We start from the raw sequence: 13562 nt of genomic DNA, 5'->3' as shown, positions 1-13562 counted from the left end.
CTGACTTCAACCCTGATAGACCTTAAACAGAGCCCATACCTCCAGAACGTTCTTCTTGCTGGACTTGTCCTTGGGGGCCCAGCCCACAGTGGCTCCACGCAGCTCCACTGTGTACTCTGGGGTGATCTGATTGGTCTTGTTCTGAGGAATCACGGACCAATGACATTCATTCAACAGACCTGGTGGTTCGTAATAGTAGGTTGTAGGACACCCAATCCTGACAAGCAAGCAAATCATTCTTTATGAATACAATGAGCTTATTTTCTAATGTGGTGGCTGTGAGGGGTTATTGTAGCAAAATGTTCTTACAGAGTTTCCCGAGGGTGCAGATTTTGGGTCTTTGTGAAACGTGAGAATGCCTCCATGCAGCACTGTCCATGACGGACTCCAATTCTTCCTATTAGAAAACCAGAAAATAAGGAATCATTGGTCCATTGCGCAAATCACAATGTTTTGTCATTTGTGCAGTTGACTTGACATTACCTAATTCTTTTCCCATTGTCAGCCACCTTGGTTTTGTTCAGGATCCCTGCCTTCTCTAGTAGATGTGTCTAAAACAAGCAAAATAGAGACAAATATTAACAAAATATCACAAATGACAGAGGGAGAGTGTATGAACATTTCTACTAATGGTGATTACCAGGAACCAACAGACCTCAGATCAGGTTTAAAGATTTTGTTAGTTGTATTGTACTGTACGCACATCAGTGGAGGCTGCTGAGGGGAGGACGGCTCATTATAATGTCCGCAATAGAGTGAATGGAATGGTATCAAACACATGGTTCTCATGGTTTTCACTGACATACATAGGTAAATGAGTTGAGCAGTTAGTATTCACATTGAGCCATATGTTACTGGACATTGCCCATCGGCCTACTGGCTGATATGAACATTGGACTGTTCATGTTAGCAGATTATTGTAACTGTGGGTTATAATTTTAGGCCAAGATAAAGTATTGTTGTGACTTTGCAATGCATATGCTAGGCCACTAGGTGGCAGCAACAAATGTTTGTGTTGGCAGTGTTCCAGGTTATGCTGAATTCTTGAGCTATGAGTCCACAGGTAAAGATCAAAGAGTATAAGTGGCAGATTCTTTACAGCTTTGAAATGTGAGTCAGGTATCAACATGGGAGTGGTCAATCTTAGTGTGTGTGTGCGCACGCATCTTAGTGCATGAATGCACAGTTATACATGCTTGGGGGGCGTGAGTGTGTTTGTTTGCATGGATTCATAAAATGGGAAATAATCCTTTGGGGTTGACTTTGCTTATGGCACTGACATTCAGCACTTTGACATTACTGTGCCTACTTCATAAGACAGCGCCATATGTACATTCAGCACAATGCTTTGAAAGGCAATGCAATAAAATATGGTGTCAATCAGATCTGAAAGTACTACCCAACAAGCCAACACTTGGACCACAACATCCAACAAAAACAACTACAAATGCTCCCTCTCCCCACTAGGGGGTAGTGTCAATGGTGGTCTATCATGACACGATCATTTAGTACAGGGTTGATTCAAGTAATCAAAGCTTGATGATGATTGGTTATTTGAATCAGCTGTGTAGTGCTAGGGCAAAAACCAAAATGTGCACCCCGGGGGGCCCTAGGACAAATTTGGAAAACCCTGATTTAGCAGATGCTTGTATTCCAGATCGCTTTCTTATCCACACACGAAGCAAAGAGAGAGAACAACCCATTCAAAGTTAGTAGTTTCACTTAAACACCACATAAGAAACTCTTAATCAGCCCTTTTAAGAGCATACATGCATATAGTATGTACTGTAACCAATATCTAATCCATTAGCTCCCCTTCCCAAGCACCGTTAGTTCTCCTATCCAATTCATAGTATGTTAGTTAGATCAGAACACCCACACACCACCAGAATGCAATACCTGTCTGGCAAACTACACTATGCATCTATCTATCAGGCCTGACGTGGGCCGTAAGAACCTACATGCTCATGATGTGAGTCTGTGCTCAGATGTGACAGTCTACTCCGTACTCCCAACCTATCAGTCTTTAAGGAGAAAACAATACAAGTTTTCAATGAATGGGATAATGGGTCTTCAGGCTCTTTGTCATTTAGAAGTCTGTGTGTGCTGTCTGTACAGTAGAGTACATTTTATTGAGTTAGTAGAAGGGTTGGGAAATTAATGAAATCAATTCATAAAATGAACAATAAAATCATTGTTGAAAAATAATGCAATTTCCAATTCAATTATTGTGTGTACTAGTCCAACACGTATAATATCTTATTGAGGGCCAGTAGAAAATGACCTGACAAAGATCCCTATGGATTCAACACCTTATCGTGTCGTACGTAATTACTGTACTTACATGGCGTGGCGTCTCAGGGGAGTTGCCTGAGCTGGATGCTTCACTGGTGACGTCCGAAACGTTTCTCCTATGTGTTGGAAAGAACCTCTGCCAAACGGAAGGGAGGGAATTGGGTTCAGGTTGGTTAGTCAACAGTAGTCGATAGGGCCTTATTGTTCGAACAGAGCAGAAATCCTGTCAAATTTGATGAGTCATAATTCTATCCTCTTTCTCCCCTGCCCCCTCCATTATTGTTGTAGTTTCTCCCATTTCGGTTTGTAAGTGACTTCCTGAGGGGAAATCAACTAAGGCAGGTGTTTCCATCTCCTGTTGAGAGGGTCGACAACGACACAAACACAACGACATCATTCCACAAGGGCATTGTGCATAAAGCTGTGAGGGCAAGGTGTCTCATGTCAGGGACTAGTCCTAATGGGTTGTTTGCTTGGGACTACCAGAACAGCAAATGCTGCAGTTTCTATGTTCCTATACCATAGTGCCAAATTCAGTCTAGATTCCAAAAAGAGATTCTAATGACCCATAAACGTCTGTTGCTATACCAACGGTGTGAAACCTCCTTCAACGTCCCTGTCCATGCTCTGGGCTCCCCAGCTACTCACGTTGTCTTCTTGGGAGGGGCCAAACTGAGCTGGGCCCATTGTGTGTCTCCAGTTCTTCAGAACCAGCGGGCTGTCCTGGTCCACTCCATTCCCCACCTTGGACAGACTGGCTGCACCTGGGAGCTGAGAGGGTTAACAGAAACAAACAGTGTAAAGGCCCTGGCCTATTTAATCAAACCCAGTAACTGGTTATCTGAGGTAAGGGCATCTTTTTTTCACCTACAGAAGTTTACATACACTTAGGTCGGAGTCATTAAAACTTGTTTTTCAACCACTCCACAAATTTCTTGTTAACAAACTATAGTTTTGGCAAGTCGGTTAGGACATTTACTTCATGCATGACACAAGTCATTTTTCCAACGAATTGTTTACAGACAGATTATTTCACTGTATCACAATTCCAGTCAGAAGTTTACATAGACTAATCTGACTGTGCCTTTAAATAGCTTGGACAATTCCAGAAAATTATGTCATGGGTTTAGAAGCTTCTGATAGGCTAATTGACATAATTTGAGTCAATTGGAGGTGTACCTGTGGATGTATTTCAAGGCCTAACTTCAAACTCAGTGCCTCTTTGCTTGACATCATGAGAAAATCAAAATAAATCAGCCAAGACCTCAGAAAAAAAATTGTAGACCTTCACAAGTCTGCTTCATCCTTGGGAGCAATTTCCAAATGCCTGAAGGTACCACATTCATCTATACAAACAAAGGTATGCAAGCATAAACACCATGGGATCATGCAGCCATCATACTGCTCAGGAAGGAGATGCGTTCTTTCTCCTACAGATGAACGTACTTTGATGCGAAAAGTGCAAATCAATCCCAGAACAACAGCAAAGGACCCTGTGAAGATGCGGGTACAAAAGTATCTCTATCAACAGTAAAACGACCAGTAAAATAACCTGAAAGGTCTCTCAGCAAGGAGGAAGGGGGACAAAAGATTGTACTTTTGGAGAAATGTCCTCTGGTCTGATGAAACAAAAATAGAACTGTTTAATGACCATTGTTATGTTTGGAGGAAAAAGGGGGAGGCTTGCAAGCTGAACTTCACCATCCCAACCGTGAAGCATGGGGGTGGCAGCATCATCTTGTGGGGGTGCTTTGCTGCAGGGGGGACTGGTGCACTTCACAAAATAGATGGCATCACGAGGAAGGATAATTATTTGGATATATTGAAGCAACATCTCAAGACATCAGTGAGGAAGTTAAAGCTTGGTCGCACATGGGTCTTCGAAATGGACAATGACCCCAAGCATACTTCCAAAGTCGTGGCAAAATGGCTTAAGGACAAGAAAGTCAAGGTATTGGGGTGGCCATCACAAAGCCCTGACCTCAATGCTATAGCGTTTGCGAGCAAGGAGGCATACAAACCTGACTCTGTTACACCAGCTCTGTCAGGAGGAATGATCCAGAATTCACCCAACTTATTGTGGGAAGCTTGTGGATGTCTCTCCGAAACGTTTGACCCACGTTCAACAATTTAAAGGCAATGCTACCAAATACTAATTGAGTGTATGTAAACTTCTGACCCACTGGGAATATGATGAAATAAATAAAAGCTGAAATAAATCATTCTCTCTACTATTATTCTGACATTTCACATTCTCAAAATAAAGTGGTGATCCTAATTGACCTAAGACAGGGTATTTTTACTTGGATTAAGTGTCAGGAATTGTGAAAAACTGAGTTTAAATGTATTTGGCTAAGGTGTATGTAAACTTCCGACTTCAACTATATGTGCAGTACAGAGTTGCCCCATACATTGTCAAGCTCTTTGAGACCTGGTAAAAAGCCACTCAATCATTCCTTGAAATTACAATATTGCTTCTCTTCACCTCTGCTGGAAGGTTCCACTGGGATCTGGAGCCGTCTCTCAGGTAGTAGTATGTCTTTCCTTCTTGATCCACAGACTTGAGCCACTGCCAGGATACACACACACACACACACACACAACACAAAACAGCATATGACACACACTGCATGGTTTCTCAAACCACTCCCCTTTCAAAGCACTAGACCTCCATTCAATACACTTACCTGCTCCTGTGTGCGTTCGCTGGTGAATACGGTCTTCCCATCTGCCTCTATGGAGCGGTTCCAGCCCGCCGGGACACTGTCTAGAATGGCCCGGGGTATGATGGCCAGTTTAGCCTGCGGCATGGGCGGGATGTCTTTGGGGAACACCGAGGAGGAGGTGTCTGGAGCTCCGTGGTCTTCTGTCAGGTAGTCTTCCTTTGGGAGAGGTGGCTGAGGAACAGAAGATGTGTCAATGCTTTTAAGATGGAACTCAAACTGAGTGGCCAATTTCTAAAAGGTTTATGACATGGTACATAACATGCTAGCGATTCTGCTCAAATGGCAAACGTTCTTCGTAACTTCGCTAGTAACACTGAGAATAAACAGCAAAAAGCATGTGTATGCCATAGCAGGCTTTAGACATAACTAGCTAATGAACTAAAGAAACAAGACTCCCTCAAGACCATGAAGCAGATGTTAATGCGCTGGTGTCTGACAGAGACTGCTTTAGCAGTCAAAAATCCAACAACACTTTCCACGGTTCTGTATTTTAGAAGCCTTATCTGTTGATGAGCTTGAAACAATGGCCATATTAGTCAAATAAAGCATAAGCTAACCCCTACCGGTCCTCTGTCTGGGAGCTTCAGCACAGGAGGCTCAGTAACAGGAGAGGAGGGAGCGATGGGCTCCGGAGCTCCCCAGGACGTGGCCCCAGAGGTGGGGTTATAGAAGTAGTTTCGACCGGTGGTCTCATCAAACACCTGTTCCCAGTTGGAACCCTGGGATGAGGCTGGTGAGAGGGCCGGGGACAGGGCTGGGGACAGGGCCGGGGACAGGGCTGGGGACAGGGCTGGGGACAGGGCCGGGGACAGGGCCATGGACAGGGCTGGGATAGCCAACGCCTCCTTGGGCAGCTCCATGTCTGCGGAGGGGAGGGTGCTGTGGGGGTCGGCCCAAGTGGTTTGGCCCGTGGCTGGGCGGTAATAGAACTCTTTCCCGCTGTCCTTGTCAGTGTGCACCTGCCATTCCTCCTGGGAAAGGGGCAAGTCAGGACTCAGAGCTTCTAACGGAGGGGATTGTGGGATGTTTTTCTTCAGCTCTGTGACGTTGGCGTAAACAGCAGTGTTGGGGCTGGCATTCTCCACCTGGAGACAGAGATGAAAGAGAGGTCACAGGTCAGTCATCAGGAATAACATGAGGAGGAAGAAACATTTCACCCCCAGTCCTAAAGGCCAGCGAGCCACCAGTCCATAATATCTTGTGCTCTATATGAACAGTAGACTGAGTAGACTGCCTGCGTAGTACTCCCCAACCTCACATTATTTGCAGTGAAGCCAATGGCCCCATCAGCCCCTATGAGAACCTTTCGTGAGATCCTCCACAACACAAAAGACAGAGGGGAAAAGAGTTCTCTACCTGCACCTCCCTTTACTCCCATCAAGTAACAAAGCACTGACTTGGGATCAAATATCATTCTCCCAACCCCTTTGTTCGAATAGGCTGAGTTACCCAACTCATCACAATATGCCCATTCTTACAAAGTGCATGCATTTAAAGAGCTACATGTGGATCTCACTTTTGAGTGTTATTTTCTTTCTTAAAAGAGTACAGACAACATCGACATTCAATTGTAAGCCTTTTTTCAGGTTTAGTGGAAATGGCCATACGTCAGTAATATCTGCATCCAACAAAAAAGTGATCTGTCCTGTTAATGTCTTTCCCGAACCCTACATACATCTCAGGGGTGTGGAAGTGAAGAGCAAAACATCACATCTCAGACAGAGGAGATTTCCACCACGTGGAGTGGAGTAGACCACAGGGATCTGTGTGGCAGACCGTCACTTCATTGACAAACACAAGCACATTTCAACATGAGCCAGACATGATAAAAAGCTATAAAGACTGGGGAAGTTTGAACGACAATGCAGATGATGTCACAGCTAAATACAGTACTATAGGCCACATTTACATTTGAGTAATTTAGCAGACACTCTTATACAGAGCGATTTACAGGAGCAATTAAGGTTAAGTGCAGACAGATCTTTCACCTAGTCGACCTTTCGGTTACTGGCCCAACGCTCTTAACCTCTAGGGCACTGTACCTGTCACCCTCACATGTAGGCTAAGTACTGCAGGCATAGTATTGAACATGTAATTCAATTGGCACAGACACAAATATTAGGACAGGCTGAGTGAAATGACCATGAAGTCTTAGATTAGTGAAGGAAAATACCATAATTGGGACGCACACCCTTAGGTACTTACCTTGGAGACACCCAGAAAAGTCACAAGCCTGTGTCTGAAGCTACGGCAAGCCTTGAAGATCATGTCGGTCATATTCCCTGAAAAAGGCACCTCTTCGAACAACGTAATGATCAAATATGTTGCATCCCATCAGGGGATATAACATTTTAACTAGTAGATCCAAAAGCAGAAGTATTGGCAAGGACATACCACAGGTTTTTCAGACCATGTACCAGTTCCTTCTTTTGATTACTACCTGGCTTGAAGAGGGGCTTTTTTTGTTGTTGCTTTGAATACATTTTTAAGAAACACTGAAAAAGCCAGAGACCAGGGAAGAACTGTTTTCGGGTTGCCCAATTCGCACCTTGTAAAACAGATATTCTTCATGAAAAAATAGCTTTAAAGGAAAAGCCTGGCTCAGAGGTAAGGTTTCTTTGGTATCGGCAAGACTCTTCTGTGTACCACACATGGACGTATACTGGCCTGAACACACAGACAGACTATACCAACCTAAATACTTGTAAGAAAAACACAAATAAGATACATGGCTGGGTGGGTGGAGGGAGTCGACTGTCCAACTGTCATTTCCTCTCAAAATGGGCTAATGGAAGTTTTGAACATAAACACACGTCCCAGTTGGGTTGTTTTGTTGAATACTGCTTACAACATCTCGGCCGTAAAGTACCTGCGTAATACTTACTGTATGCAAGTATAAAGTAAAACACCAGAACTCATTGATACACACACACCTCTATGCCTGAAGGTACTCTAACATTTAAAATACACATGTGCACAATGAGAGTATTAGTTCTGTGCTGGAATGATGCTGTAGCAGATAGTGTGGATAGTGTTTCCTTGTTCTGTGACATCACCTTTTCTGGGACCTGAGGTGTCTGTCAGAAGCTGTGGTTCCCTGGTTTGGTGGTACCTAAAGGTCAACCTGTGATACGCGAGTCTGCCCACTGTTCATGTCCTATGAACAGCTGGCATTGATTGTACAAAACATTAGGAAATCCTGCGATTTCCATGACACAGACTGACCAGGTGAATCCAGGTGAAAGCTATGATCTCTTATTGATGTCACCTGTTAAATCCACTTCAATCAGTGTAGATGAAGGGGAGGAGACCGGTTAAATAATGATTTTTAAGCCCTGAGACAATTGAGAAATGGATTGTTATATGTGTGCCATTCAGAGGGTGGAGTCAACATGGGCCAGCATCCCTGTGAAACGCTTTCGACACCTTGTCATCCATTTCCCAATGAATTGAGTCTGTTCTGGGCAAAGGGGGTGCAAATCAATATTAGGAAGGTGGGTATCTGTGTGCATAACGCAACAGATGACAACATCATAAAAATAACTCCATACTCTTGTACCAACATAATTGTTTTGTTATTCAAATGGTACCTCCGACAGACACACCCTAGAAACCACCTGGGTTACAAAGCTGCAGGCTAGCGGTTGATCCTAGAATCATTATTTAATAATCACTATACAGTTCTGTTTCATTAGACAGAGTAATAAACGCTACAACGCAGAGCATGGGCAGCAGTAAATATGCAAGCAAAACTATAAACAAACACTCACTCTCAGGTTTCGTTTAACACCACCTGATAAGTTCTTCTTTGTGGTTGGAGAGTTGTCTTTGGAATGTGGCAGTGACTACTGGCTACACATTCAGGTTAAAACATCAAAACCTGCCTGTGGAAAGCCCCAGTTTTTCTAAAGAAGATATTAATGAAGCTTAGCCTTTCCCTCTTCCTTTACAGTAGCAACACAACATTAAGCTACAAGTGCAGGTGCGTGTAGCAGAAGAATCTAAAATGATATTAATAACAGATGCGTAATAGTAATAAAAGTGATTGTGGTGATGATTCTTTCAATCAACCCGAAGCACATTGTTTCTTATGCGCTAAAGCCTCCAAGCTAAATAGCATACCAGCCTCCTCAAACCAAACTAAATGGAAAGGATACCAGAATGACTGGTTCACAAACAGCAACGTGAACATTTTCTGCCAGTCAGCAATACCTGTCATGCCAACCATTTGTTTGGAGCCTAGGTGGATAGTGGCAATATAGTGACTTTTTGTAATCTCTCTAGGATAGGCCTGCTGTCACAGAAGGAGAAGAGATATCACACCTTTACATCAGATTATGTTCCTGGCTGCGTGTATCCAAGCAGGTTATGGTCAAGTATTAACTTTCTGCTTGTGACTCATTGTCAATGATTTATATTTACAAGCAATGGAAACCAAGATGGCATTCCTCCCTTGTAGTTTGACCCCTTCTCCCTGGCAGGGTTGGGGCAAACCTTGTCATGCCCATCATCATAACATTATCACACTTACAATTACATCAAGCTTTTTGACACTGCATAAACAGGACCAAGGAAGTCAAAGACAATTACGGATGTACATACTGTACCCAATGTGTCATTTATGATAACGTAATTGCGTATAATATGCCAGAATATTCTAGAAATTACAACTGATTGACACTTGAAGGTTTAAAATGAACTACAACTGATTGACACTTGAAGGTTTAAAATGTACTATTGTAAAACCACTGTAGTGGAATAGAGATACACTGAGTGCACAAAATATTAGGAACACCTGCTTTTTCCATGACAGACTGACCAGGTGAATCCAGGTGAAAGCTATGATCCCTTATTGACGTCACTTGTTAAATCCACTTCAATCAATGTAGATGAAGGGGAGGAGACAGGTTAAAGAATTTAGGTAAAAATCTGTCGCCCATGAACAAGGCACTGTTCCCAGGTAGGCCGTCATTGTAAATAAGAATTTGTTCTTGACTGACTTGCCTAGTTAAATAAAGGTTAAAAAATAAATAAACATGGACCAGCATCCCTGTGGAATGGTCTCGACACCTTGTAGTCCATGCCCTGATGAATTGAGGCTGTTCTGAGGGCAAAAGGGGATGCAACTCAATATTAGGATGCTGATCCTAATGTTTTGTACACTCAGTGTATATGGACAGATTGGAACCATATAAGAGCATAATCTCAGTCTCGCTTTATACTGTCTTCATCTTAAATCTTCGAACGCTCACTCAGTATTGACCTTAGAAATCAGATGAGGTGACTGAATGCTGCATGGCAGTGAGTGCCACATGGTTTACTGGTTGATGTGCTTTTCCATTCAATCACCAGTGGACTGACTCATCAATTCCTCATATTGATAAACTGAAGAGAAAACAACTGACACTATCAAGATCTAAATAGACAAGAGTTATGGACTCATATTTAGCCTGTAGATATTTAGAGTAATAGTAAGTATCCTATAGAGCATTACATAAATACCCCCCTACAGAGCAAGAACATCATGGTCTGGGCTAATGCATAATCACAATCTATACCTGAGCTATTTTGCATCTGGGTCAAACACAGGGTCAAACACTGTGTATGTCAGAGGTCATTGACCGACACTGTGGTCTATGTCATTTTCATGTACAAATATATATTGACAAGATAAGTCAACTGGAGGAAGGTAATGTTTTCAAAAATGTAATGTGTGCTCAAATAATACCAGGTTATTGCCAGTTACCAAAATGAAATTTGATAGAAATGATTGCTTACTCTGAATCACTGTAATTTACACCACATGTATAATACATGTATTAAAACTGTTACAGTTAGTAGCTATTAATGCGCATAAAATCCTATTTAAACAGAGCAAAGCCTCAATCCAAATCTAAACAACAAATGGAGCCATCACGACCATAAAAAGGGCAAATTACCTGTTTAAAGTGTGTTTGGTTAATCCCAGGCTCAATGTAGAGTAGACGATCCTTCAAAGACATCATTTAGAAGTTATAGACTTCAGCTTTCCCTTAATCCAGTTTTAAAGTACAGTATTCACCTCACTATTCCACACTGTACACTCACACACTCCATGCCTTGTCAGGTACGCTACAGTACAGGTAAAGCCACTGCCTAGCAGCAGCAAGTCTTGGGAGTGGTTGTGATGTTCCTCAGTTTAACCCTCTCTTGCCTGCATAGATTGCGAGCACACATAATGCACAGAATGCAGCCAACACAACACTGATACCTTGCATAACTAAATAATAACGTTTTAGAAAAGCATGTGTGCGTGTAATTGAGAAGCACTGAAGGGAGTATCTTTACTCAATCGCCTGTTTACATTTAGCTAATTAAATAATTATGTCATGAGAACATTTCAGGATTCAGGAGCTCTGCAAACAGTTCTGCTCAAAAACGTGAGTGTGTGTGTCAGTGTTTGTGTGCGGCCTGGCGTGGCATGGGGGCTAGCCTATTGGAGCGGAGTATGGGAACATATGTTTGTGTGTGTTTGTTTCCAGTTGTTTGGGGCAAGGCTTGCAGCCCTACAGTACAGGAAAGGGCTCCTCCTTTGTTTTGTAAACACACAGCACAGTGGCCCAGCGGTGCTGCTAACTGTGTACTATGGCTGGGTGGGTGTACCTAATTTCTACCTGCATGTCACATGTGCAACTTTACTCCACACACAGAGATGTGTACAAAGCTCTCCCTCGCCCTCCATTTTGCCAATCTGACCATAATTATATCCTCCTGATTCCTGCTTACAAACAAAAACTCAAGCAGGAAGTACCAGTGACTCGCTCAATATGTGTCAGGGCATGCAAACTATTACGGATTACAAAGGGAAACCCAACCGCTAGATGCCTAGCATTGAAAGCCTACCAGACAAGCTTTATGCCTTCTATGCTTGCTCTCAGGCAAGAAACCCTGAACCATGCATTAGAGCACCAGCTGTTCCGGCGACTGTGTGATCACGCTCTCCTTAGCCGATGTGAGTAAGACCTTTTAAACAAGTCAATATTTACAAGGCCACAGGGCCAGATTGATTACCAGGATGCGTACTCAACGCATGTGCTGATCAACTGGCAAGTGTCTTCACTGACATTTTCAACCTCTCCCTGACCGAGTCTGTAATACCTACACGTTTCAAGCAGACCACCATAGTCCCTGTGCCCAAGAATGCCAAGGTAACCTGCATAAATGACTACCGCCCCGTAGCACTCACGTCTGTAGCCATGAAGTGCTTTGAAAGGCTGGTCATGGCTCATATGAACTCCATCATCCCAGAAACCCTAGACCCACTCCAATTAGCATACCACACCAACAGATCCACAGATGACGCAATCTCTATTGTACTCCACATTGCCCTTTCCCACCTGGACAAAAGAAACACCTACATGAGAATGCTGTTCGGCATTCATCACCATAGTGCCCTTAAAGCTCATCATAAAGCTAAGGACCCTGAGACTAAACACCTCCCTCTGCAACTGGATCCGGGACTTCCTGATGGACTGCCCCCAGATGGTAAGGGTAGGCAACAACACATCCGCCACGCTGATCCTCAACACAGGGGCCCCTCAGGGATGCGTGCTTAGTCCACTCCTTTACTCCCTGTTCACCCACGGCTTTGTGGCCACGCACATCTCCAACACCACCATTAAGTTTGCCAATGACACAATGGTGGTAGGCCTGATCATCGACAACGATGAGACAGCCTATATGGAGGGGATCACAGACCTGGCAGTGTGGTGCTAGGACAACAACCTCTCCCTCAACATGAGAAAGACAAAGGAGCTGTGGACTTCAGGAAAAGAAGGGCCCATTCACATCAACAGGGTTGTAGTGGAGATGGTCGAATGCTTCAAGTTCCTTGATGTCCACATCACTAACAAACTATCATGGTCCAAACACACCAAGACAGTCATGAAGGGCGCACAACAATGCCTATTCCCCCTCAGGAGACTGAAAAGATCTGACTTGGGTCCTCAAAACGTTCTACAGGTGCACCGTTGAGAGCAAAACGGCAGATTTTTTAACTTGTCAGCTCAAGGATTCAATCTTGCAACCTTTGGCCCTAAAAATAATCAAAGACTCCAGCCACCCAAGTCATAGACTTGAATTCAGCGCATGTGACAAATACAATTTGATTTGAGTGACAGAAACAGAGAAGAGTGCATGTATTGCTTAAGAGCTATATAAAATGTTGTAGTACTGTGAGTGAAACATGATCAGATGATCGAAAGCTCATTGAGTCATACTGCATGTTACATCCTGTCCAATATGTATGTTGCTAATTATACCTCTACCACAAGGCATCTAGCAGTTATTTATTTTCATGATGTTGCAGTCAGACACAGGCTACATTTAGAATTACTTAGCTATTAAGGCAAGAAAAAAAGTTCACACTCTCATGACTGTCTACACTTGAAGAGTTTATTTCCAAAATGCTATATCCACCAATTGTTCACATTTGGTTGCTTATGGGTACCTTCATGTGTGTGTAAAATATTACTGTTCTCAGATTTTTTAATGAATAGATTT

General features: G+C 43.2%; 1 protein-coding gene across 7 annotated transcripts in view; it reads right to left on the bottom strand.

Annotated features, from left to right (window-relative positions):
- The window catches only part of LOC112258776 (rho GTPase-activating protein 12), a 47277-nt gene that overhangs the window by 17120 nt on the left and 16595 nt on the right, over nucleotides 1-13562 (bottom strand). For 5 of the 7 annotated variants that reach the window (XM_024433344.2, XM_024433345.2, XM_024433346.2 and 2 more), the window contains exons 3-11: nucleotides 5585-6106; nucleotides 4983-5192; nucleotides 4781-4864; nucleotides 2944-3066; nucleotides 2345-2431; nucleotides 1962-2024; nucleotides 484-551; nucleotides 310-397; nucleotides 40-141 (exon numbers count right to left, since the gene is read on the bottom strand). In XM_024433344.2, coding sequence (XP_024289112.1) covers nucleotides 40-141; nucleotides 310-397; nucleotides 484-551; nucleotides 1962-2024; nucleotides 2345-2431; nucleotides 2944-3066; nucleotides 4781-4864; nucleotides 4983-5192; nucleotides 5585-6106 — 1347 coding nt within the window. Of the gene's footprint in view, nucleotides 1-39; nucleotides 142-309; nucleotides 398-483; nucleotides 552-1961; nucleotides 2025-2344; nucleotides 2432-2943; nucleotides 3067-4780; nucleotides 4865-4982; nucleotides 5193-5584; nucleotides 6107-10960; nucleotides 11116-13562 lie in introns of those variants that run through there. The other 2 variants (XM_024433347.2, XM_024433343.2) reach the window with 2 other exon arrangements.

The sequence above is a fragment of the Oncorhynchus tshawytscha genome, linkage group LG09 (assembly GCF_018296145.1).
Source record: "Oncorhynchus tshawytscha isolate Ot180627B linkage group LG09, Otsh_v2.0, whole genome shotgun sequence".
Lineage (NCBI taxonomy): Eukaryota > Metazoa > Chordata > Actinopteri > Salmoniformes > Salmonidae > Oncorhynchus > Oncorhynchus tshawytscha.
The sequence above is the reverse complement of the archived record's forward strand: the minus strand, read 5'-3'. Positions and strand labels throughout refer to the sequence as shown.